This window comes from Hetaerina americana, unplaced genomic scaffold (genome assembly GCF_022747635.1).
Source record: "Hetaerina americana unplaced genomic scaffold, ioHetAmer1.1.p SCAF_8, whole genome shotgun sequence".
NCBI lineage: Eukaryota > Metazoa > Arthropoda > Insecta > Odonata > Calopterygidae > Hetaerina > Hetaerina americana.
The window spans coordinates 51,807,205-51,834,805 of record NW_027287427.1 but is presented as its reverse complement, the minus strand read 5'-3'; the positions used below and the strand labels follow the sequence as shown (position 1 = coordinate 51,834,805).

General features: G+C 40.3%; 1 protein-coding gene across 1 annotated transcript in view; it reads left to right on the top strand.

The window, feature by feature from the left end:
* Positions 1-592: 592 nt before the first annotated feature.
* The window catches only part of LOC139697575 (lipase 3-like), a 33,879-nt gene continuing 6,870 nt past the window's right edge, over positions 593-27,601 (top strand). The window contains exons 1-4 of the mRNA XM_071596334.1: positions 593-816; positions 20,419-20,623; positions 23,005-23,119; positions 24,759-25,002. Coding sequence (XP_071452435.1) covers positions 679-816; positions 20,419-20,623; positions 23,005-23,119; positions 24,759-25,002 — 702 coding nt within the window. The 5' untranslated portion in view covers positions 593-678. The remainder of the gene's footprint in view (positions 817-20,418; positions 20,624-23,004; positions 23,120-24,758; positions 25,003-27,601) is intronic.

Sequence of the window (27,601 nt, the reverse complement as noted above, 5' to 3'; positions counted from 1 at the left end):
GACTCCTCCAATTAGCGGATAATCCATGACAATAATTACCTCAAAATTGACCGTGAACCCCTTTAACGCACGTACGGATACCGGGCGTGGATGCATCTTCAAGTTGCCAACCCCAAAGCACACACTCACTTTCAATGCGGCAATGACGGCGGGCATCCATAAATAACTTGGAAGAGGGATTGAACGTTGAAAGAAAAAAAAAGAGCGATCGATTCACGTATAGTAGTGGCGGCCAACCCACACACCCCCCTCACACATCCCCGTGAGTTATGGCCCTTAAATTGAGTCGGTGGGTTAACAAATGAAAAACGAAACGCGTAAATATTATGAGGTGTGTAGGACAGGAAAGCGACACCGAGAGCGCGGAGATTGTTTTTTTTTCTTTTTTGGCCCGCGAGAGCGGGTGGAGTCGACTTAAGCGGCGCGGGAGGGAAGGGGGATGGATGGTGCGTAGCGCGTCGCGGGGAAAAGGTTTGAGGGGGGGGCGGATTGTTGGTTTGACGGGGGTGGGGAGAGGAAGGACGGCTTCCTCAATGAAAAGAAATACCCCTCCTCGTCCGTTGGGTCCGCAAGGGCGGCAGTGCAGTGAGCCGAAGCGGTTCAACAAGTGAGTGTCGTGCCAGTAGTAGTTACGCTCGTTCTTCCCGCCCGCCCGCGTTTGTGCCTCCCGCTTGGAAGATGGTATCCCCGCTGTCGCTGGTCTTCGTCCAGTTTCTGGCGTCCCTGGCGTGGGCGTGCGTCGCCCGGGAGTTGCCCGTCCGGGAGAGGGCAATGGGTGTCCCCGCCATGGACAACCCGGACGCGTACCTGCCCACGGTGAGCGGAGGGGTGCGCGTTTGACACGGTTGTTTGATGGAGAGATGGTCAGGGGTTTTGCTGAGAACGGAACCACGGAGGTTCGGCGGCTGGATGAGTTCCTCCTTCGAAGGTTTCTTGTCCTCGCGTGTGCTTGCTCTGGAAGCTTTAGACCGCATCGAGTGTTAGCCTCGGGAAAATCTTTCGGAATCCACGATTGGAGCTGGCCTTTATGGCAAGAATAGCTCAGTTTGAAAGAGGCCTCATTGTTATGATGTGGAATGAACCAACCCATCACACTAATTCGCCGCGTAATGCCTGTTGACCAACTGTCTTCAATTATTTCTCCAGTTCTCCCTGCACTTGGTCTAATTCATCGCTGTTGACATGGCTTCGTGCCGTTTGGCAAAAGCATTGGCAAAAGCTTTTGCCTGTCTCTCTTGCTTTGGGGTTACATATACATGTAGAATGGGGTACTTCAGGTTCTGGAATATCTTATCACAATTTACCACTCAGGACTACTACATATCGTATTCATAAAAATTATTTCATGAAATCATTAAATCCGTAAGTAGTAAAATGTAACAAAAAGCTAATCCCATCAAATGTAATATACCATGCATTTAAATATTCATGCAATAATTCATAATTAGAAATTGAAGAAATTTCAAAAGAGTTATATTTTATCTTTTATATAAAGCAATGTAAAGATATATTTTTAATTGAATCTGCAAACTACGCTTATGTTTAACTTCATGTATTCAAGATGCGGTAAAAGTTTGAACCATTATCTTTTTCAAACTACTCTGCTAAGGATAAGATTAATAACTCACTAATTTGTGAAGTGAATAGGTTTGAATTTAACGGGGTGGACTGAATTAAGAAGTAGAAATGCACTATAGCAGAACATTCGCCTACTAATCAGACGTTCGATACCTTGGTAAGCTCCAATCATAACCTAAGCCGTTGGGTTTTCTGGGCCCAGATCTTCCTGAAAGATCACAGACGGATGCGGGAAAGGAACTGCCCCTTGCCCCCATATCCGTGTGTCTCACGTGCCTGGGGCGTAATATGAAATGAGCTCCACTTTCTCCTGTCAAACCGAATTCCGGGCGTAAAGTTGATGGGTCGATTTTTGAATGGAATGGAATGTTGAAGGCTGTGATTAGAGGGGAGAATGTTGGGTGAGCGAGGGAGAGGGGGAAAAGATTCAGGCTCATATTTATTTATATTTCGTCGACGTTGAAGGTCTCTAAGTGCGTGTCCTGCGTAAAAATTTCCCAAGGGGTCTCCCAGTGCTGTGAGTTTGTAAGGAGTTCCCTACGACAAAAATCATGGGTAATTTTTTTGGATAAGACCCATGAATAATCTCTCTCTCAAAACTTGGAGACGACTGTAAATGTGGCTCAAAGCATGCTGGAAGGAACGAAGTGAGGAAGAAAGCTAAAAATAGGTTATGGTAAAGGGTACTGTCAGGGAATTTAGACTAGGGTTTGCAATGTTAATCTGTATTTACAAGGTATTCCACAATTTGCCATTAAGGTGTGGCAGGGGATGATTCGACAAGAGGCATTCATCATAAAAAATTAAATTTTTCATAACTCTTTGTGTTCAACAATGAAAAATGAGAAAATATGTCAAATAATGTAGTTAATGTTAATAGCAGGTATATGCACTACGGCTTCCATAAGTGAAGCACTTCTCTACGCCTGATGAATGAACTGCTAATGGCAAGAATTGGGTAATAAGATAATGAAAAAATTTGGACTTCACATGGCACTCCAAGCCTACGGCGCGGCGGATGAAATTCACACATTCAAGGTAGGGGAGTCAGATCATGTGCCGCCTATGGTTTCCCTGTACCAGAAATCCCCATCCTTTGATGATCAAAAAGAAATTTGATTGAAGTAGAGTACGTCCAAAGTCATCTGAAATCGAATCCGGCTCCTCCAGTCTGTCGCCTTATGCTCTATCCACTAGTATAGCACGGCACTGTAAGTTTAATATCATGCAGTACCTATAATAAATGAAAAAGAAACACTTTGTTCCAATCCACCACTTTATTACAGGTACGACTAGTTTCGACGCTACGGCGTCATCCTCAGGTACAAAGTTTAAAGTCACAATCATTGTACGTACATCTCGTATATATACCCTCTTCTGGAAAGGGTGGGAGAGTTGTGGGAAGAGGGGGCGGGGAGGAGAGTACGGGGGTAGGTACGAAAGAATGTGGGAGAGGGTAGGAAACACCAGGAAAAGGGTTAGTGAGTGGGGGGATGGGAAGGTGGGTTAAGAAAGGGGAAAATTTCAATGGCTAATGGGGATAAAGGTACGGGTTAGGAGTCAATGGGAGTTAGGGGGAAGGGGTTAGAGGTTCTGTTTTTCTGTTATTGCTAGGGAGGCTTCCAGGAGAGGTGATACGCTCTCAAACAGAATGTCATTGAGTAAAGGATGTTTCTTCATTGTTCTCCGGATCTCCAACTCTTCCTTCTTGTCCATCCTCCTCCCTTTTTCTTCACGATGTAGAATTTTGGGGATGAAATCACTGGTGTGATTTTCCTCCCACAGGTGTTTGGCAAAGTGGGATTGGGCGAGGTTACATTTCTTGTAGCACCTCTTGTGTTCCTCCGCTCTTGTCCGCACCGCTCGACCACTCTGCCCGATGTACCTCGCACTGCAATCCCCGCAAACCATTTCATATATCCCACTATTTTCCAGTGGCTCAACTTTATCTTTAGTTTTATTTATGAAGGCTTGCCTCGAAGGTCAGGTTTCAGAACTGAAAAGAGCTATACTTAATATTGAAGTCTTACTAAGCTTTTCTTTATATCTTGTTACTCAATGTACCCATCATCAAATCTCTTATTCTTGCTAGTGCTTCTTTTGCAATTCTTCTCCAAGCTTCCTCCCTTGTAAATTGTTTTATTTGCTGAATATTTTACTTACCTTGACCTTCGTATTTATATTCTTCGTTAAAATTTCTTTAATGTTTTTACTTCTCTACGCTGTTAAAATCGTTCGAATCTTTAGAAATAGGAAGTCTAAGATGAATATTAAAATCCGAGTACATAAACTAGAAAAGGTAATCTATTCGGTGGAGATGAGGGCGGGTCGGTGCATAGAGATAATATAGGTACAAAGTTTAATATTGAGCGAAACTCTATAAGTTTAGAAAACTTAGTTGCTGAGGTGAAAGAGGTAGATTGAAAGCCTTTGAGATATGGGTTTGGAGTAGAATGGAAAAAATAAAATGGGTGGAAAGGAAAACAAAGGACGAAGTTATAGATATGGCTTTAGAAGAGAGGCGACTGTTGGGCGACATTCGAAGAAGGCAGAAAAAGTGGATATAGGAGATTTTGCGAGAAAATTGGATGCTGAAGACGACAATACAGTGGGATAGCATGTAGAGGGGAGAAACCAGAAAAAAGAGATAGAGGGAGGAAAATAATAAGCATATAGGACGAAATAAAGGAAGGCAAAAAGTGTGCAGAGCTAAAGAAGAACGAGTTATCATAACGTGAGGTATGGGGTCTTAGGATATTTTGTGTCATGCTAGTTAAGAGTTTAGGAGTACTGTAGTGTGTAATCTTAGGGTCCGTCACAAACCTACCCTAAGCCGATAGACTACAACTAATTAAATACCCATAGGCAATCCAATATCCATTAGGGTGTGGTTTAATAATACATCCTTGATCCTCTTCAAAGTAAAATACCCCATTTTTGTCTTTTCCCCTCTACTCTTCCGTTTTCATTCTCCTTTCAATCTGCATCGTTCCACTTGATATTTCCGTATTCGTAATTAGTATCATGTATCAAAGACTCCAAAAACTCCAGCTTCTTCTCTATTATTTCGGTCCTCATTTCCCAGCCATAAAATACAACGCTCCAAATGCTTTATCACGCCATGCTCCTTTATTTATAACCGCATTTTATTTGATGAAAGCAATTGCCTGAAAATGTAATGGTTACATGTAAAATATTCTGTAATAATATTTGTTTTAAGAAGCATAGTTAGAAGATCTTTGCAATCACATGAATTAAATATTCTGTAAACCAACTTCCTCAGGAATCCTTCCAACTTCCTCAGGAAAGGAACTCCTTCAGTGATCAGGAATATAAATATTCCTGATCACTGAAGTTTGTGCTCACTGAGAAAAATCTTCCGCCTGCTCAAGGCCCAAGAAGTGAGCGCACGTTCATTGCAACATATTAGTGGTCGTTCAACCTTAAATGAAAAGCCACAAATCTTTATGGTCCTCTTTATGCTATTTAAATAAGTGCATATATCCGTTTCAGCGGAATAGTTTGAAGGATTGACAAAAACAAATCGTCTGATAATTTACTATAAACAATGTATTGCGTTGTTATTCGAGCTTCCCCTCCTTAGGACTAAAACCTTGACGTGGTTGAAGAACTTGTGCGTTCCGATTACTCCTAGAGCTGTGCTAGGAGGGAGGAAGGAAGTACTTTTACAAGTATAGGGAAAAAAGGCGCTTGTTTTAGAGTAGGATGTTGGGTTGTGTTTTGTTAGGAGAAACAAGAACATTATTTATTTTAGATAGTTCCTGTCCACCCAAAACCTACCTTAACCGGTATATTACCAAAAAATAATAGTTTGAGCGCCTTCAACTTTTACACCTCATGTAGAAATTTTGCATTCCCCCATTAGTGCAGGGTGTGTCAATAACGATGTCTCTCTTCTCGGCCCTCCTTCTTCTTAACCATTAGGACAAGTTTCTATTCAAATATTTTTTAATAAATCAAGAAGAGAACCAATTATTATTTTGCTATCCATACAAGTTCTATCCCAAAAATAACTAGAATAAATCTGGGGAAAAATGTATTGCAAATGAAAGTGCAAATGTCTCAAATTGTTCATGAGAGCACCATTATGCATGGACACACTAATGCCAGTGCCTCCGCCACTTGTGGTTTGTTTCGTGTAAGGCATCCAGAGGAACCACGTTGAGGCACCTCGTCATGGCATCTTTGACATAATACAGTGGTCCAAAATGAGACTCAAAGGGGTTACATTTGGGTCGTACCCATGTCTCGTCATCAGTAACCGCCTATTCTAAAAATTTCGGGTCACTATCACCGTGGTTTAAGAAGTCCGAGGCAAGTTTGTCACACAAGCAGTCTTCTGACAGCGCCCTGGGGACCATCTTGGCACACTTTTCTCATGGCTAAATCTTACGTAAGAATACACTGCACTGTGGTTTTCTGAATATTGCCCTTTGCCAACATCATTACATTTTGGGGGATTTAATCAGGATTTATCACGTCTCACTTTTCGCACATTTTAATCCAACTGTGTTGTTGATGGATATCCATTGCATTTCTCATCGTCAACCTCCTCGTTACCCTCCCAGAACATCCTGTGCAAGCAAAAACCATCACTTGGGACATTTCTCCATCTCTATAAGCAACATTAACCGTTGCCATGGTCTCCGAACCCAATGTTACCAGCTACATGCACAATTTTATCGCTTATCATTGCTCCATGGAAAGTGGCATAGGGAATTCGTGACGTTACCGTCGAACAGGGGTCGAGTCTAGCAGCAATCCGCACACTGTAAATTCTCACAGTTAACCGGCGTGGGTTGCGTTGCTTTCCCAAGACCTCCCATTACCTTTCACATCACAAATCACCCCATTTCAGCCATCTGCATTGGTGGCAAAAAAACTCATTATACTTATTTTTGGGACAGATCCTGTATTTTTAATCTTACTTCTTTGTATTCTTTTCAGAAAACTTTTCATGACTGTTTCAGTTTTTTGAGCTTGGAGCAAGCCAAAATTTTCCTCATCCAATCCCGTCGAACGAAAACACTCGCAGTATATTTATCCACGTGCTGAATTTGTGTGGATTTTTTGCATGATGACTCCAATTCTTAATTTGCTTACAATTATCTCAGTTATGCATCCGGCGAAGACCGAAGTTCTTCGCCCTTTGGACAATGAGAATGACCGCATCCTGTTTTTTTCCAGATGAAAAATTCTTAGCGATGAGCAAATGTTGTTTTGTTCATCGCCAAGCTAGATATTTTTATTTTATGGACTCCCCCCGTCGCATCGACTGCACCTTATCCAGCCAAAAGGAAATTTATCCCCGCCATCCCAACGTTCAGTTCTTGCTGTGTGAAGAGAATGAAACCAGGCATATGGAATTTTCTTCTGAGTTTACTTTTTTACTGATGTGAGACAAAAACCATATGAACGTTATCATTTAACTAAAGTTGTCTTATCTTTTCCTGTCCAATTATTATTATATTTTCTTCGCTAATTCCCTCATTCCATGAAATGTCAGCAGTTCATAAGGCGTGTAACGTCCCGAAGCAGGGGAACTCTGGGCCGATCACGAGTTCGTTTGCCTAAAATTCTTCAATCAAAAATGTTGCTTATTAGGTCGCTATGTGTTATTAAATGGCAAATTAGCTTTTCTCCTCTTTAAAACTATATCTTATAGGGTTCTGATTTCCCTTACTTCCCTCAATGCTTGTGCGTTTGATTTTCTTTGAACCAATGCATTTTTGTGCCTTTTCTCCAAATATACAGTCGGCAGTTAATATGTAATCTTTTTCTTGCTTGTACAGCATCCAATGTCTTGTAACCATAAGTTAGAACTCTCCTTTTAAATGTTGTTACAAACCTCTTCCTCATATTAATGGAGAGGTGGTTGTTCATTAGTAATTTGATTTTTTCTTGAAAGACTTATTTTGTCTGGGTTATTCTTTTTTAAATATCGAGCATACTTTTGTTTATATTTTTTCTCAATTAGAAAATCTCTATTAGTTATTCAATCTTTGTGTATCCATTGCTGGTGTTTCCACTGATGTCACAGCTTATTCTATATTTCACTGTAGTTTTGGTTTTCTTTGAATTAATTCAAAGTTTCACTATACTAAATTCCTTTCGAAGTTCACCGAGCATATATTCATTTCCTCCTCTTGAGTCTGTTACTTCCAGTCTTCTCTCTAGGATTTGTCTAAGTGCTAAGCATTGTTTCCCCTCCACCCCTACCTATTTCCATATCAGAACCAATCTCCGTCAACATATTGCGATAATATTATGGAGCATTCGAAGACTCGATGTGAACATCCATCCACTGTGAACATCCATTTCTATATCCAAATTTGCTCATTGTCTGTGGACACAAGCATGTAATGATAACCATCACTTTGAAATGTATATTAGTGATTTAGTTTCTTTAAATATCATTTTCTATAGATATCCACAGTGGGAATTGAAAATGCTTTGTAAAAATCCATATATTTAATTAGGAACCAACCGAAGTCAATACTTCTCTGTCATTTTCGGGGTAAGAATGTTGTTTTAATATTGTTGACTTGGACTGATGTTTAGGCATTAAAAATTACCCAGTATTTAAAAACTGAAATCAATTGGTGAGGATCGGGATGGTGCGACGACTAACGTACAGGCTTCCCAAGGAGAGGGCCCGAGTTCAAATCCTGGAGAAAAAAATTTTATAGGCGATATCCCGATCCCTGCTTGAGGTGCTTTGCGGAGAGCACTTTGAGTGAGTACGACGTCCGTCAGATGGGGGTTAAACTGCGGACCCCTTGGCGCCTTTTGACAAGAATAGGCTAATGCCGACGCCGAGGTTCTCTCCACCCTTCCTTTCCCATCCATCCCTAATGGCGCAAATGACCTCAGCTGTCGGTCGCCTCCAGTAAAAAACTAAAAAATACTCGATTGGTTCCTAATAAATTGCTTGTAGATGTACTAAGTATATTCATTACAAACTAAGAATATCACGAGATTCGACTATGAAACGCCTTAGCCAATCAAGCGGAATTTCCATTGCGTTTGCGTGGCACAAAATGACGAAGTATATCCGTAGTTCATGCTCCTGTATTTTGTTCATCGAATTTTTTATTATGTACGATATAAGTTAATATTAAGATGCATGTACATGCGCATGTCTGGGCATGCACATATTTCTCTTTAGCCGGCTGAGAAAGACGCGACCTCTTCAAGGACGCCTCATCCCGTCCTAACTTCTTCTCTCTGTGGGATTTATCAGCATTCCCGAGATGAGAACTCCCTCACCCCGTAATCTTGGTCTTCCTTGACCCTCGCGCGCATGTCTCCTCTATGATGCTTCATTTCCGGAAGAATCAAGTCAACCGTTTATCGAACGAGATCCAGGGTTGTGCGATATTACGTCATATCGAGGGCGACGCTTTTGAGATTTCAAGCCATTCGTAATGATAATTCACTGCGCGTAATTTAAATATCCTCCTTGGTTTTAAAATATTTATGGGAATGAATACATAGATGGGAAGTACGTGCAATATTGCTTCCGTCTAATGAGCATTCGATATAATTGTTTCCCAGTCAGTGATCGTTTTTGAAATCACTTTGGGCTGTAATCGTTAAATGTTACGTACAACAGATGATGGCTTTAATTATCAATTCAGTCATACAAACTCTTTTATTATTTTTTTCGCAAACGTTTGAAAATAGAAGTGATTCTTAGATGTAATTTTGTAAAAGGATTGCTCGTGTAGTATGGAAAGTGATGGCTCTCCTTTTATTGTATCGATAACCCCACACTATTTTTAGGATTTCATTATACGCCGCCCGGCCGATTACGTACAGGAGTTGACTTGAATAATAGTCCTTGTAAAATGTCTAATAATAAGAGGAAATTAACAAATCCCGTAAGAGTTCACAAACGATGAGTCCATGCGTAGTACTCGTAGTGAATACGAACTTGGACGTTCTCTCTCCTATCCCAGTTGCCATACGAGCAAGTTACTCATTATTTGGTCCAAGTCGTTCGATCCACACTGCTAAAAATGTCAGAGCACGACTTTTTAAGTTATTTTATGCAACGGAAAGTATGAACACCATTAATTAACTAATTACTATTCATTTGTTTTATTCTCATGAGATCGATTGTTGCTACCACTGTAATTATGCTAGTGGTAGTGTTAAGCAATCAGACTCGATTCGATTTCCCGATTTAGCCGATATTTTTTGCTTCAGGAAAAATCGATACGTTATAACATTAGTTGTAAAGGGAGGTGAACGACAGCCGAAGTCACTGGCGCCGTTAAGAATAGGTGGACGGTATGGTAGAAGTAGGGTTTCGAGCGAATAGGGAGGGATAGAAAGAGAAATCAGTAGTCGGAACTAGCCTACTTGACGAAAGGTTCAAGCAATTTAACATTCCATTCGATGGACGCCTCACTCCGTTTGAAATACTCTACGCAGGGTACATAATTAAGTTAAATTGGGGTACCTCTAGAAAATTCTACCGCCACTGGGATACGAACCTTGGGCCTCGAGGTGGTAAGCCAGCACACTAGCCATATCACCACCTTGATCCACCACGATCCATTACAGTCCCCTACCTTAAGATGCATAAACTTAATTAAATACTTATTACGACTCATTTAATTACATTGTCGATACAACGCAGTTACCTTTCCATTATATAGTTTTACGTAATTTTTTTGAATATTTTATTGACCGTTAAGGTCGTCTAAGTGCTACCACGGCGCTGTTGGAAGAACAGAGGCGCACCACCGTCCTCCATCTACCTTGTACATGGACGTAGACTTTACCCCTTCCACCCGTCTTCTGTCTGCAGATGACCCGCCTGTCAGTCAGGCCCCGGCGTTATCTAGCATCAGTGGTGGTGGGGTCGGTGGCGGTGGGGTCAAAGTCTCTCCTTTGGAATTTGGCGAGGACCCAAACTTTGTTTCGGGAGACCCGTGCGACTCCTCCACTCCCTTTGGGCATCCTCCGCCATCACCCTCGCTCCTCCCTCCCTCCTGATTTAGGCAGCAGTGACTTTTTCTTTTCGACAGTAGCGCAGTACGCTTTTGTCGTGTCAGTCAGAAAAACCACAGAGAACTCCGTGCAAGTTCCTTTCCTACCTTCGGAGAAGAATATTGCAGTGAAATCAATTATTTACTAACAATAGTCTACCAGTCAAGGTATGTTTTGATGGACATTGAGATTAACCACTACACTTATGTATCCCCGTATTAAACGGCACTTAATCCATGTGTTGTGATAAAGCATTTTTTTTAGCTTTAAATACATTTTTTTCTCTTAATTTTGTCCAACTTCCTCCTCCCTCTACCTCGTTTGTCTAACGTCCTCTCCTTTGTCACCTTCTCTGATATTAAATTACCACTCAATATGCTCTCTTTTCATTTTTCTTGTCTTTTTGAATTCCTCCCGAAAACCCTATCTTCTTATTTAAAGTACTTCCTCATTTGTTTTCCTTTCTCTTCATATTACTTTTTCCATTTTCTTCCTCACCTAAATTTCAAAAATGTCCAATCTACCTCAATCTTCTCGCCAAATTTGCCAAATTCTCGAGCCATACAAATCTATGCTTCACACTAAGTTTTCGCTAGTTACTCTTTCACATATTTTTATTTTTGACTCTTGCTGTCAACTTTTTCACTTTGTTGCTTGTTGAGATGTGTTTTCAACGCTTTCTGTAAATAGTTGCGCAGCAACAAAGAAGAATTAATTCATTTACGACATTAACTCTCTGTGCACAACACACTTGCCTACTTCAGCTTCTTAAACTGTCTAGTTTCATCCATTCCATTTAAATGGTGTTTTCTCCTCAACTTCCGAACCCACCAGCGTAACATTCTGCCTTCCATCACAGACCTAATCGGTCCCTCAACATCTCACTCATTCACATATATTGCCTTTTTTTAACCTACCTCAGCATCTTTCTTTCTTACTCAACTATAACCTCCACCTTTTTGATTGCGTCATCCTTCAACTAGGCGTATTTGCTACCTCCTTCCATTGCCACTTCTCCAAAGCTTCCCATCCACTCCCATCCTCCTCATAGACTAAATTTAGGAACCACACAGTGGTGCGCCCAATTACTAGTATTTATTTATTTTTACTTTGCGTATACACTTCTTGTCGCTGTCTTTAATTTCCGGTATAAGTTAAATAGTCAATTGCTGATTAGATATTTTATCATTCTTTATCTCCAAAGAGGAATAGAATTTACGGTGTTACCACACATTTCACAGTTTTACAGTTGGTAATATAAATCAAAATATCAAGCTTTAGACAAAGGGTCCCATTTTTAAATGTTGAACATGATGGAAATAGAAACGCTTTCTGATTGGCTGAACGTGGTAGATGTAAGTCATTGTAGAATATCGTAGAATTTGATCTGACGTAAATTTTTACATAAGTTCTTCAAAGTCGTTTCAAGTTGAATGTAAGAACTTAACACTCCGTCTACTGCTTGATAATGTTTCCTTCCCACCTTGGATGTATAAAATGCTGTTACATTCATAACACTCGGAATAGATTTCGAAGATCTGTAGGATATTTTTCTCGCCATATTTATTTCTCGTAAAATGATTAAATCGTTTTCGAGCGTGTTTTCAGTTTAAGTCTCTCATGGCCCTGGAGTAATGGTGATGATTGCACTCGATTGGAGAACTTATGGACACGTTCTTCCTCGTGATTGGGGTACTTAAGGATTCGAATTAAACGAGGAACAAGTGTAATCTCTCGTGCTAAGCTGTTAGTCCTCAACGCGTAGTGTGAACGGATCCGTACTTACACATTTGCTCAACTCCAAATTAAGTTGCGTTTCTTAGTTATTACCCTAATGTCTTACATTCAAATGAAGGTTTGGAGCCCTTTCCCACTTCAAAGGTGAGAAAAATTCATTCCAACTTTTAAAAAAATTCTTAATTCTGCCTTTCATAAAAGCCTGTGCATACGTTTTGTTACTAGATGAGTCATTTAGATTATTCAGGTTTGAATGCTTTCATTTATACCCATACTAACCCAGGTTTGCTAAAAAATAATACTCACATTGTGAAATTTCATTATGAAGGCCACCGCCAAGTTTTTATTAGATGCTCTTCCAATAAGAAAAATGGTGTAGGGCTTGATTGGCTTAAGCGCTATTTCTTACGAGATTTTCGTAAGAGCCTCAAACACGTAATTTCTTATGATCCCCATTGTATTGGTTATTTAATATATAATAATAATCATATTAATTGAATCGCAAGTGAGAACTTGAGCTTAGCCGCAAATACGCGAGGATGTATGAGTGAAAAACAAAACTCCACGTATACGCCAAGAGCTAAAAAAATGGGTGTAGTATAACGATATTTAATAGGCAACCTAAGTTTATTTATATTCAACGTGAGCCGACCTATCCTAAAAAAGCCCTCCCCAAATCCCAAGTTTTCAAGGTCCACCGCGACAGCAAATGACACGCACCTTCAGGTTGTCGTGACGGGCCGGATGGGGTCAGCGGTGGAGTCTCGTGCTGGTGGTGAGGGCGCGGCCCATTCATGCGTTCTCCCGCCCTTAACTCCCGCGTCCGTCGTAACTGTAAAGGTAGTGGCTGGCACGCGCACGGAAAACTCATTCATTCGCATGCGGTGGTGGTCGCATCGAAGTCGGCGTGGGCGCGACATCGTCCCTTGCATGTATAGAGCAATTCCGACTACAGGTGACCCTTCCCATGGACTTGAGGCCGGCGAATCCATTTTCGGTCTCCCGTCCTTGCTTTCACTTTCCGCTGCACTTCGTGGCTTAACTTGGGGCGCAGTGTGAGGAAGGGGTATTGTGTTCCACTTCAAGGTCGACCGTCACTCCGGGACCTTCCTCGACCCTTCGTTGACGCCATGGGGATACGGTGCAGCAGCAAAACAGCGATCAAATAAACCGACACATCCTGATTAAAAAGGTTGGCAGAAAATGCCAGAATCGCGCACGAGTTTTGGGCTGTTGAACGCCGATCTGTCCACTACTCAAATGTAAGCGGACTTATGAATGTAATCAGATTAAAATCTGAAGTCTAAATAATATATTTGGTTTAATTAGAGTATTCGTTTCCTACAAGCCGTTTTGTCCTGATTTACATCTGTTTGTTCATTATTAACGAGTGACTGACCCAGTATTTCAGCTGTTCCAATATGTATTGTTAATGAGAGATATATTAGCATGCGTCTTTCATATGCATCGCGATATTGTGCACAATATAATGACAAAACTCAATTGACGATGAATTTCAATAGGTTTTAATGACGCAAGTGGAGTGAACGAATGATTGCATTTCATTCTTATTTTAATGCTAAAATACGCAATATTAAGGATTGAAAACACTTCTCACTCTAAGGGTAACTATGCAAACTCTGTGCACTGTATGACCCAACTACGCATGGGTTGTATTAATAAAAAGCGCCCGCGTATATTAATCTCTACCGAATCATTACTTCTACTCCCATATCTGAATAACTATTAGAGAACCTTAGAACATGAATACCTCCTCTCGTATTACTCGTCATGGGTAATGAATATCTCGCAGATATAGTCATCAGTCTCAGACAACTATGAAGTTGTGCAGAATTGACCAGACAGTAGTGCATATTTAAAGTATCGCAGTTTAAAAAAATATATTAATTGCATTGTGTCTAATTACCTGGTGTATTTTTAATTCTTATTATTACTCCTTCTTCGTTGGGTCCCCGAGATATCTCAGCATAATGTCAATGTCCGCTTATTCCAATAAAACACCATATCTTTTAATGCTCCTTCGATAGATTCATCCGGTTGAAACCTCCGCGATTAAGCGTTCAAGTCTACTCGAAAAAGAAAACCACCACGGAACGCAAATGGGACTGTCGGCGTTTCGAGAGGGAAACGAATCGTCCGCGATGGGCATTGAACTTGAGGACAATAGGGTCGCACGAGAATTGCTTGATGATAATCGGCGAACTTGACGGGTCTTTGCCCCCACTACGTGCATCCGTGAGCGATCGCGCGCGAAAAAAAAAAGAAACTAGGAGAGCAAAGTTGCATCCTTCGGTCTCTCTATCTCTCACCTGCCATTTTGCATCAGAAGTGGATGCAATGAGGAAGGCGGCCATGATGCCGGAGGTGGAGGAGGGGTCTCCGATTGTGGTTGAGAGTGGGAGGGGGTCAGATCCGAGCGATTGTCTGTTGTTTGCGCCGCCTTGTCTCCACGACAAAGATATTTAATATCTCGGCTCATTCGTGCGTAATGCCCAGACCGAGTGAGCTTCCTTCGCTCCACCTTCTTCAAGTGGAAAGCTAAAATGTAAAGAAAATGGACAGGATAAATATTATAAACATCTAGAGTAAAATACAGGTCTGGGAAGCTTTTTGATTTATTCACTTCCTACGATCTGCCACATTTCTATACTCCACATATGCAACGCCAAATAAAATCTATATACGAGGGTCATCCGGAAAGTAGTACCCGTTCGTGCCGCATGAAGTGCTGACGACGCGAGTAGCCGCTGGACGAGGTCAGATAGCTTCAGTGGCTTGTCTGCCTTCTCTGAACCAAGTTGCGTGACGCTAGCATTGCCTGTGTTGTTTCTGTGATTGTTTACAATGTTTAAAAAAATTGAGAACGCCGCCAGTTGTGAAGTGAGGGCAGTGATTAAATTCCTCAATGCAAGAAACGTTCGCCCATGTGATATTCATCGCCAATTAAAGGAGGTGTATGGAGACAATGTAATGGACGAGTCGTCTGTTCGGCGGTGGTGTCGCAACTTCAACATGGGGAGGGGGAACACACACGACGATGAGCGTTCGGGGAGACCGTCTGTCATTACAGACCAACTGGTGAGCTCAGTTGACGAATTCGTGAGGAACGATCGGCGCGTCACAATTGATGACATCTGTGAGCATTTTCCCAATGTTTCTCGAACAATTGTTCATGAAATTGTTAAACACCATCTGCATTATGCAAAAATTTGTGCAAGATGGGTCCCTCGCGTATCTCAATGAGCTGGCGGCGAAGGACTATGCAGCAGGAATACAGAAACTTGTCACACGTTATGACAAATGCCTTAATTTGCTTGGAGATTATGTTGAGAAGTAGTTTAAAGTATCCTCTTTCAAATAAAATTTTTTATGTTTGTTAATATTTACTTTTGTGTCTTTATTTCACGAACGGGTACTACTTTCCGGATGACCCTCGTAAATTGCATTTAATTAAGAATATTCTTAAAATTCGCATACTTGCTACCTCCCTTCATCTACACCTACATAATACACCGCAAGCCTCCGCAAGGGCGAGTGGCGGGGGGTGTTAGGGCACCACCCGTAAAAGAGAAAATTCCTTCATGCCTATTCTTTTATTTGCAGTCCATTTGGCACTCAATATGCCTTTAATCCATTTTAACAGCCTTCTTTGTGCGAGTATTTCTCCCGAAAACCTTTTCTCCTGCCATGCTATTCCTGTACTTCCTCGCTTGTTTTCCCCTCCTTTTATTTTACTCTTTCCATTCATTTTCAGACTCACATGTCAAAAATCTCAACTACGTATATCATCTTGCCTCAAAGATCAAGTTTCTCATTATAAAAAACTGTGCTTCATATTGAATTTTCATTTACGATCCAAGTCTTCAAAACTTCTCTGTCTAAAAGGAGCAATGACTACACCATCGAGCCAAAGACAGAAATAACTCGTTTTTCATTCTTCACACCACCATCGCAGTTAACTTATGCGTAAGAAACGAATGCGGCCATTCTTAATGCGCAGACCTTCTTTGAAGTATTCCTCCATTCACTATCACTTGATATTTCAAAATTTTGACTTTTACTCAGTTGTATAATGGTTGCAGATGGAATACTACAACCGCTCGCACCAAAAAGTTACTTTCCAACTTTCAACGTCTCACTTACCTTTAAATATTTCATCTACACCCTTTTTTTTGCCAATTTTTGGATTTCCCGCAGAAACTTCCTATCTTAGTCTACCGTATTTTAACATCTTCGTCATTGTTACCCATGATCCGAATTATTTTTTTCATCCTTGTCCAGGCATCTCAAAAGTCTCTAATCTACGATCAGCCTCATTTCTCAAAGGCCTATTACCTAATGGCTCTTATGGCCCATATCGACGCGGGGAGAAAGGAATAAAGAGTCCTGCAGGGGACAGGGTTCAGTCATAATGAATACTTGGTTTTAGGATATACTAGACACAGTGGGGGTAGAGAGGAGTTTGTTGGAATAAATCCAAAGGAGAAAGGAAAGATTACTACGGAGAGTTTCGATTGGTGATGGTGGTTTGTGATGGAGGGTAGAGCGCTAGGCTAGCGAGGAAGAGGTAGGCAAATAATAGGATTATAGGGCGTTGGGAGGCAGGAAATATGAGGAATTGAATAAGGGTTTACTGCAGTGTCGGATGTCATATGTTTTGTTATGATAGGCATAGAAATATATTTTTACACGGTTGTAATTTCTGTGAAAATCCAAAACCTACCTTAAACGTAGAATTTCGATATAATAATTCCACCGAGTGACTTCCGAGACCGTAAATTTAATGTGTATATGTCGATATGGCAGTAAGTTGTAATTTTAGTAAATTTGTATTCATAACTCAAAAGTTCTATGGTAGGAGAAATTATGAAAATAATATCAGAGAGTATAGATAATAGAAACACAGAATTATCACAATTAACATTTATTGCCGACCATGTTTTCGCCATTGTGTGGCATTATCACATGATGATACCACAGAATGGCAAACCCATGATCGGCAATATTAATTGTGGAATTACTATGTTTCTATTATCTACACAATGGAGAAATTCGACCGATTAACGGCGAAAAGTGTCAAATATTGGAGAGATTAGCGATAGAAACACTCGTAGATGGATGGGTAGCAAAATGAAATTTACTTTAAGAGCATGCAGACCTCTTGTTGGATGTATTCCATCCTTTGAATTATATCAACTCTCCCCTTTCTATCCTTTTAACTGGTGACAACTACGCATAAGTAGACATAAAGAGAATATTATTAAAGAATTTTATAACCATGGTGACTTGGTATGGATCCAGAACTTGGTATTTGATAAGAGACAAGATGGACGTGTGTCAGAAGCTTTTGAGATGGAGTATGAAGAGAAATGAAGAAACATCGTTATCTGGACAGATAGGAAAAATAACGACCAAGTTTCAAATACTGTAGGGCATGAAAGGAAGTTGCTGGGTGAAATCCAAAGAAAGTGGAAAATATGGGTGGAAAATAGTACCTGACAAATCCATGATGAAATGTTGGCTGTTTATGGAAATGATGGCCAGTCATTCATATGACACAGTAGTGAGGTGGAAAATGAATATTCAAACTGGCATCATGTCCCTCACAAACTATCCAAGAAGTGGAATACATCACTCACGGACGATGCTGCCCCACAGTGACGAAAGTGGAGGGCTTAATCCTATTAGACCGGTGACCCACCATCCAAATGATCGTGAATCGACTAATCTTAGTTGAGGCAGTGTGTGAAGAATTATGTACAAATTACTGCACATGTCAAAGTTGTCAGCACGAGTACTGACTTCTTTTCAGAAGCAAACACGCGCGACCGGCAATAAAAGCAATGCGGCTTTGAAATTTTGACACATCAGCCCTGTTCTCCCAATCTCGCCGCCCCAAGCGAATTTTTCTTATTCCCAGAACTCCAAAAACTATTTCGGGGTCGTAGGTTAGACAAAACAAGTAACGTCATTCAAGAGGTGGAGCAATGGTTTTCGATTAAATCTGTTGAGTTTTGCAATGACGGATTTCGAAATGTCAAGAAACACCGGGGAAATGTATAACTCCGGATGGTGACTACGTATGTAGAGAAGTCTTAATAATAACAAATACTTAAAAATGAAGTTTATATTTAGATCATTTTTTGTATTAGTTAATACTTTAGAATACCCCCTCGAATGCTGTTGTGGAGCCATCCCCTGCCGCGCATCCTGTTGGTGACTTGAAGGGAGTAGATGTTCGCGGAAGATGTGAGCGTATGCGTGCGAGGAAGCATTTTAGTGCCTAAGCAGACGTACATGCCATCTCCCCATGCGTAAATTGTCGGTCTCTGTCGTCTCCAGGCGGCGTGATCCCCTCTTCCGTCACCCGCAGAGAGGCCGGGGATCGGATTTGTTCGCGCGGCAAGCTGACAGAGCACGTGTCGCGGGCCCCGGCCGGGCGACGATCGTTCTGTCCGCCGGGTCGGCACGATGTCCGTATGGTGCCGCATCAGTGATAGGAAAGGTTAAAAGGTCGTTTGGGGAAAAGGAACGAGCGTGAGTGAGTCATTTTATAGCTTACAAACCCAATTTCATCACGCGTTTAGATCAATCCGACCACGGTGCGGTTTATGCAACGTGGAAAGTGGCGTTGCGTTTTCTTCCCCGTCCGCCTAGCCAAGAATGCCATCTTCGCATATCACGCCGTGATAGTCAACCCGTAGATTTGTTTGATAGGTGAGGTTGCTGACCTGCTGCAAAATTTTCAATCGGTGAAAATCCCATATTCCTATTGGGGAGCCTGATTTCGTAAACTTTTCAATTTTATCTTACGAGATGATTTTTTAATTTCTTAGTTGTTATTGACCACATAATTTCAACAGATACTCTCGAATTTCAACAGAAATCTCAGATACTGAGGTTAATTTTTAGTTCCGGAACACCTCATTGCTTTCATTGATATCCACCTCTTCGATTTACTTATAATTATTCCTCAGTTTAAAAAACAATGAAATGGGGAACATGTGCATCATTAAAAACATATCACGTTTAAGGATAATATTTATGTAGCTACAATATATATTTTATTGATTTTCAAAAATTATTAAGCGATCGAATAAGTCAGTCAAATAAGCTCTTGCGTAACCTGTTAGTGTGTCAAGAATTGACGAAATTGTATTGCCTTCGACGCTGCAAATTAGTTAAATATAATGAATTATTGTGCAACCTCGATTGTTAACTTTCTAATGCATTCTCCGATTGGCGTAGATCTGGCTTGATTAAACTAACTTGCCCAAAGCAAAAGCTTTTGGCTCAGGGATACCAGCCTGAGTTGTGACGATAGAAAGGCAAACTTTCTACCTACCACCCTGTTAAACAATTTTTAGTCCTTCATTTCAATCACATGCGTAGATGAAGAGCATTCAATATAACATAAATGTAATGAAAATAATGTATAAATACAGCTACATGCATATGCAGTTTGTGAACCTATTGGATAGTTCGTTTAACCGCCGTCTAGAGGTCCCAAGTTCAAATCCGAGAAACACTTGCGGAGGCCACCAGCTTTACCCTAGCTGTGTGACTTTTCATGTGACTTATTTTTCTGGAAATCCTTGAACAGCAGAAGGAAAGGATATTGTCAAATAGAATGCCAGTGGCTGGGACATAGGAATTCGACTAATGAAGCGTAATTTTTTGAATTTGTATTAAGAGCGGCTTAGTAGTAAATAGTCGACGTTCCTAAATCATTGAGACATGAGGTGCATACAGAATGCCATTTTTGCTTAGAACGCTTAGAGACATGTAGTAACAATGCTGAAAACTGTGAATACAAAATATGTAAATGCTTCGTACTGCAAACTAGCGCATGAATTCGTGTGTCAGCTATTTCACTATCAACGTACGATATCATCTTTCTGACTCGGCCAGACTTTTGGTCCAGTCTGAAAGCTGTATAATGTGAAATTTGACTCTGAAATAGTGAGATTATCAGGTTCAAGTAACGAAATCATTTTGAAGTTTAGATTTAACTTAATCATAACTGGCAAACTGATTTTTATTTTCAATTTTATTCGATAGCCGAACATTGTCGCTAAATACGGTTATCCAGCCGAGTCCCACGTGGTGAAGACGGAGGACGGATACCTGTTGACAATCCACCGGATCCCTTATTCACCCAAATCGCCGAAGAGGGCAGGGAGCAAAAGACCCGCAGTTTTCCTGCAGCACGGTCTCCTGGGCAGCTCAGCTGACTGGATATTTTCCGGTGTTGACAAAGCACTCGGTAAGTGTCATTTGTGGCATCGTCACAATTGTAGATAGGTGTTGCCACCGTGTGATGTGCATGTCAGTAAGCCCTTCAGAGCGTAACATGTCGGTATGGAAACACATCCTCTCGTTCATTCTATCTTGTCTACCAATTGAAAGTAGTTTCTCAACAGTCCCTAATTACTATTTAGTTCTGGGTATCAGGAGAGGTTCCTTTTGTTTACCCAAAATTATTTCTTTCTTTATTTCTGGGTAACTTCTGCTTGCCTTCATGTCGTCTGAAAACCCTATTACCCTAAACCTTCCTTTACCTCGCTGACCCACCATACTTCATTCTTTCACTGCCTTCAGTGTGTCACTACCTCGTAATATTTCATCTATCCACTTTTTCTACATGTTTTAGATCACCCCTCTAGCAACTTTCTCTCCTAACTTACCATGTTTAAATATACAGCGTTTGCCTTCCACTTCGTCATGCTTATTTTCTCCCTTGTTCGCCGGAACCACATCTCATTAGTCTATCATCTATTCCTCTTACCTCTAACATCTGTGTGAGCTTTTATTAAGGGAAACATATGCATTCATATTACGGGACCAAATAGGTTTCTCGTGTGATTTTTACCTTCAAGATATCGTGACATTCTTGTAAATTATATTTTTACTCCTTTCTTCATTCCCATTTGGGCTGGGCATAGTCAAAAGGCCTGATTTTAGGATCGAAGCCTATTTCCAATTTACCATTTCTTTTTCGTGCTGCTGTGTCCTAGCATACTTCTTTCGCCTCTCTTGTATTCATAAATCGTTTCATAAATGGTCTTTTGTACCTGGGACCCAAAATATTTCTTGTATTCAGATTCTATTCAGCCTAATTCACCAGTAAAGTTCTCGGTCTTACCTCACAAATACTCACATCACTCCTCTTTAATTCAAAATTTAGTTACTTCTACTCGTATTTTCCCCACGAATTGGTGGGTTTAATGGGGGAAGAAGAGGCGCGCCCCTGGATCCTCCCATTCATGGGAAAGAAAGAAATATCATAAGGAAATAGGCTTCGTTACTAGAATTAGGCCTTTGACTTCGCCTAGTACGAACGGGAACAAAGAGAAGGGAAATCATATAATTTGCGAGGATGCCACGATACCTTTTCGATAATAAAACCGAAATGAATATTGCTTATAAACCCAACGATAATTTTGACTACCTGTTGTCCCCCGAGCATGTAATTACTTACTGCAAGGTGCGTTGCGGTGTCAAAATTATTACTATTAAGTTCAAATTCAACATGATTGTCACCTTTCAAGCATGATAATGGCCAACATCTTAAGAATTTCTCGAGACCATCCATCGTCCCCATTCTCAAGGAATTTGAAAAACACCTTTTAAATCTGGACATCTAAGTGTGGGGATTATTATCATTATCGGTAATCTACCGGTTAAGGCAGTTTTTGGGTGGACGCAAGCTACCCAATGGTACAGCGGCAATTTCTTTTTCTCTCCTAACATAGCATAACCCGGCATCGAACATTGCTATAAACCCCTTTGCCATTCCGAATAAAGTCCTCCTCCCTTTATTCCGCCCAACATCCCTATCCCATTCCTACCCCTTCCTCGTTTCCTTAACATTCCTCTCTCTATCACAGTCTTCATCTTTTATGCCTCTTTTTTGTTTCTCTCAACAATTATTTCTCTTCCCCCACTATGCCTAGCACTTTCTCGTTCGTTCCCCTTTTGGTTCTTTGCGATTTTTCCATCCGTCTCCACGCCCACATTTCAAAAACCTCCAATCTATGTCTATCATCGTGCTTCAGTGGCCATGTCTACGTGCCGTACAAAACCACGCTCCACATACAATTTTTGAGGAGCCTTTTCTTAGTATCCTTATTTAACGTCCATGTCATCACTTTCCTCTCCTTGTGAAAGCTTCTTTGGCCTCCGAAATCCTCTGTCTTGTGACCATTTTTGCCCAGAACACCAACCGGAAAAGTAAACTGTAGCCCTTGCTCTAGTTTGTTAAGTCCTACTATGTGAACTATATGAATTTGTGTGAAATATGAAAACTATTTACTCTTTAACTTACCCAGCCATTGTTAAAAAAATCAAGCAACATATTATTATGTGAAGGAATTCAGGAGCCTATCTCAATTAATTTTATTTGGGACAGGATCTACCTATTCATTGGTATTAAGTGTGCATAAGATATTGCCTGAGAATTTTTTTCACGCATCCAAATGTTTTCCTTTTCGGGAAGTTTAGCTCATAGGTGTTATGCCACGCATAAAAAAATGTTCAATTTTCTTCTTTATTGTCTCCCGGCCGTAGATTCAGAAAAATATCTTTGTACCTGTTAAGAGCAGGTTGCTTATGGTCAGAAACAATAAATGTAATGATTAATTTCAGCCTATCTCCTTGCGGATGCTGGCTACGATGTCTGGTTGGGGAATGTTCGCGGGAACACGTATTCCAGGAGTCATGTGTCTCTTGACTCAAGCCAGTCGGCATTTTGGGACTTCAGGTGAGTACCTAATCATGATGGAAATGAATATTTGAACTCCCGAATTGTCTTTGTACTAATCCTAATGCATTGAAATTAACATTGATTGTAGTGAAACGTGTTTCTCTCAGAATATAAACCTCGCTTGATTAGTTTAGATTATCCCTTAGCAGATTGAAATCCAGTCAATAGGACACATAAGCAAACGCAAGCATGAAATACTGTCACAGAACTCCGTGAAATGCCTTGACAGTTACTTTAACGGAGACATACGCTGAGGTACCTCAAAAAGCAGGAATTTTACTGCGTCAAACACCTTTCTGATTAAGTTGAATGGTTTTTAAAAGGTGGATTTCTGCATTTTAATGAAATAATTCGCCTTTAAGGTCACGAAAGTTGGTATATAAATTAGTTGTTTGTTTGAACCTGGAGAAAAAGACTAATGTGAAATTAGTACGGAGCGTAGCTATGTACGGCGTGGAAACGTGGTCATTGAAGCAGGAGGATAGACGTAGACTGGAGGCTTTTGAAATGTGGGTGTGGAGAAGAATGTAGAAGGTGAAATGGACCGAAAATAAAATAAATGAGGAAGTACTTGGTATGGTGGGCGAAGAGAGGGGTTTGCTGGGAGAAATCCTAGGGAGGCAGGAAAAGTGGATGAAGTGGGTATTGACCGGCAGCGGGATTTTGAAGACTGTAATTGAGGGGAGAATGTTAAGCAAACGAGGAAAGGGAAGGAACGGGGCAGGGATGTTGGACGGGATGAAGGTAGGAAGAAAGTACTCAGAGATGAAGAGGGACCTGATTTAGAGTAGGATACTGGATTTTGTGATTTGTTAGGAGTCACAAAATATTTATTTAGTAGCTGTGTCCATCCAAAAACCTACCTTAACCGGTAGATTACCTAATAATAATAATAATATATACTATAATAATATTATATACTATAATAATAGTATACACTATAATAATAGTATATACTATAATAATAGTATATACTGTTTCTCAGTTTCGTGATATTTTGATGGAACGTAACACTGTTTAGAATAAAAGCGATTTCCACTTCACTGAACCACGCCTCAGATACCCGTACTTATTACTTCCCTTCATGCTGCTGCGCATGATTAATCTTTTCCTCCAATCTGCCTCGCTTATCCTTCATTATTTTCTCGAATCCTGCCTTCAGCATCCCTTTTCCTCTCAGTATCTCCTGCATCCACCTGGCTTCCTTCGATCTTCGAATTCCTCCCAATAGCCTTATCTCTTGCCCCACAACACTTGCCGTTACTTCGTCTGTCTCTTCTTTCCGTCCATTACATTTTCCCCACTACCCCAAATACATTACTAAAAATACTTGCTACTCTCTAAGAAATGTATCATTCAATGGATAGAGCGATGAACAAATTAAATAGGAATTCAGGAAAATTGCACTCGTCATTAGATTCATGAGGGTGATTAATTTGAATGGAAATAGTGAGTTTTTGGTGTATGAATTCACATTATCGTTACAAATTCAGGCCCACACTTAAATTTTTAGAAAACAACATCAGACGATCAAAAAGGCATGACAAAATAAGGCTAACTCCAAGATATTTCAGCTGAAATTCTGGAAAAGATTCCGAAGGCTCTGTACTCAAATCAATTTCTTTCTTCATCTCAGCTTTCACGAAATGGGATACTACGATCTTCCGACAGAAATAGATTACGTCCTGGACACAACGGAACACACTGATCTGGTGTATGTCGGACATTCCATGGGGACGACCATGTTTTACGTGATGGCGGCCACGAGACCGGAATTTGGTCACAAAATCCGAGCCATGTTCAGTCTTGCGCCTGTGATGTACATGGGTCGAGTCAAGAGTCCAATAAGATTGCTGGCACCTTTTGCCGACGACCTAGAGGTGAGTTTTTATGGTGGTAAAGGTCTATGTTTTCATGTGAACTGTCCATGAACCGAACCATCATTTACATTATGATTGTTTTTATATTTCCTATACTACGTCTGTTATTTTTCCACAAAATTTAGCGTTTAAATAATTTGATTCAAAAGGCCATGCACTATATTCCATAGTTTCGTACTATATTCTTCAATAAGGCGTTCGATAGGGTTATTGAGTATAATTAATGGATTTACAGGTAGAAGGAGTAGATTGGCAACTTATCCGCGATCTGCACCTATCTTTGACCACTAAGATGTAAGTGGTGGATGTAGAGTCAGGATGGGAGGTGTTGGGAAGAGGAGTGATACAGGGGCGTCCATTATCACCCGTGTTTTTTTATGAATAGGGAATATTTAAAGATAAATTTGAAGAACTGGAGATAGGAATGAAAGTTGGTGGGGAATTTATAAAATCAGTTAGGTTTGCGAATGATAAAGCTTTAGTTTTCCAATCAGTGAAGGAGGGTTGCAGGTATTGCAGAGTGAACAAGAATGGCATTGATAAAGGCATGGGATGAGAAGCAATGAAAATAAAACAAAGGTTATTCTGTTTTCGACAGAGAGGGAAGCAAATTAAAATATTAAAATATGGGTTCATAAACTACGGCAGATGGAAAAATTTACATATCTCGGAAATATTTTAGACCAAAACGTTCAAAGTAGGAGGGACGAAGCTTCCACAAGGAAGAGGATATTGATGACGGAGACGTTGAGTAATAATGATAAGAAAAGCCTCGTGAAAACTTCGATACCAAAAATGGTTTTCTATGGCGTTGAAATATGGTCGTTGAAGCAAGGCGATTGTCGTAGATTGGAGGCTTTTGAAAGGTGGATTTGTATAAGGATGGAAAAATTAAAATGGACGGAACGGAAAAAAATTGAAAAGAAGCACTAGGCATGATGGCGGAGAGAGCATTGTTTTGGGAAATGCCAATGAGTCAGGGAAGGTGGGTATATTCTATCGGGTATTACATATTATTTTAATAAATAATAATAAATTCATTAAAGTTAATAATCAATACAGAGTATTTTACCTATTTGAGGATTGAATGCTGATGACTGTGATAGAATTGAGAACGTTAGTTAGGCAGGGGAAGGAAGGGAATAGGCATTTTGGACGGAATGAAAGTTGGAAGGAAGTAGGGGCATTGAATAACAGTTAAATATAGTAAGAGTGACCATGCGTCTTGTTAAAAGAAGCAAAGAAATGGGGCGATGTTGAGTGTGTCCATCCAAACTCTATCTTAAACGTCGACTAATAACAATAATAATACCTTTCTTTCTCCTATGTATCTAATCTATGCCCGATGGGAATAATCAAAGTTGATCTTTAATTGATTTAGAATAAATGTCAGAATATATTAGCAACAAAAATTACGCTAATTTTTCTGTTACCTTTCCGTGTGCTTGTTTACATTCTTCATTCTTTTCAGTTCTAATATTGGAGCGCTTTCTATTAGTAAATTTAAAAGCGCACTGTTTCATGCAAACAGATAGTATGATATCATCGAGGAGTAAAACCGATAGGATATTAACATGTCCACGTGAAACCCATAAAAGAGATATCCAGCTTTTACAATTCAGGCAAAAACACGTGGTTTTGACTCATTACCTAAACTTCTCTTTGTCTGACGACTTTAGGCCTTGAATGATTATTGGTGAAACAGAGTGTCATATTAAATGCATTCTCGTATTAGGTTGCTTGAAACTTTTCTTAAACATTTTTGACATGGTTACACAAAAATATCCGATTCACTGTCCATTCCCTTTTCCCATTTCCATCTGTGAAAGAAAATCCCTCGCTACTTTTCCGTAGCGATAATTAAAACTTTGTATGCGCACGACGTAAAAATATGAGTTTATCAATGGCGCCCTTTGTCAATGCATCCGAGAGCAGGTCACATGACAGGATATGGACTGGAATTTTAGCAAAATATCAAGAAAGATACGTTTTCTTATTAATTAAAAATAATAAAACAAAATAATTCTAGTGGCAACTCAGTTGGGAGAATTAGGAAATCGAGACAGTCGATAATAGCTCAAGATAGTGAAAAACTAAGGAATGAATGTGGAAAATGGTTGATTTTAAAAAATCGGGAATTTGATATTAGATGCTGAAATATGATAAGACATTCGGAGATTCCTGTTGCGGACAATGTCTTTTTTCCATGGAAAACTCTTTCATTGTCCCCAATGCGTTGATCTGATTGATTCAACGCCCTGAGTTAGTCATCAAAACGTCCGCATCTGAAACCATGACCCGATGAAAAACCCGTGAAAACTTCACCGCAATAGCAGTAGGATCAATTTAGGCGATATTATTGACTCCCCAGTAGTGAGTGATACCCGTGGCTGGCAAATAAATGAGGAATGAGCCACATTAAAAATACCTAATCAGTTTCCAAGCACTCGGGAGAAAAGTCTAGGAAAAAGACGGCATGTTCTCTGAAAAATCAGGAGAATGACCATAATTTTAATCTAGAAAATGATCGGCTTCCCTGTTATGCATCTTAAGGATGATCATGAAACGCCCAAATGATGACAGAATCTCAGACCTGCGG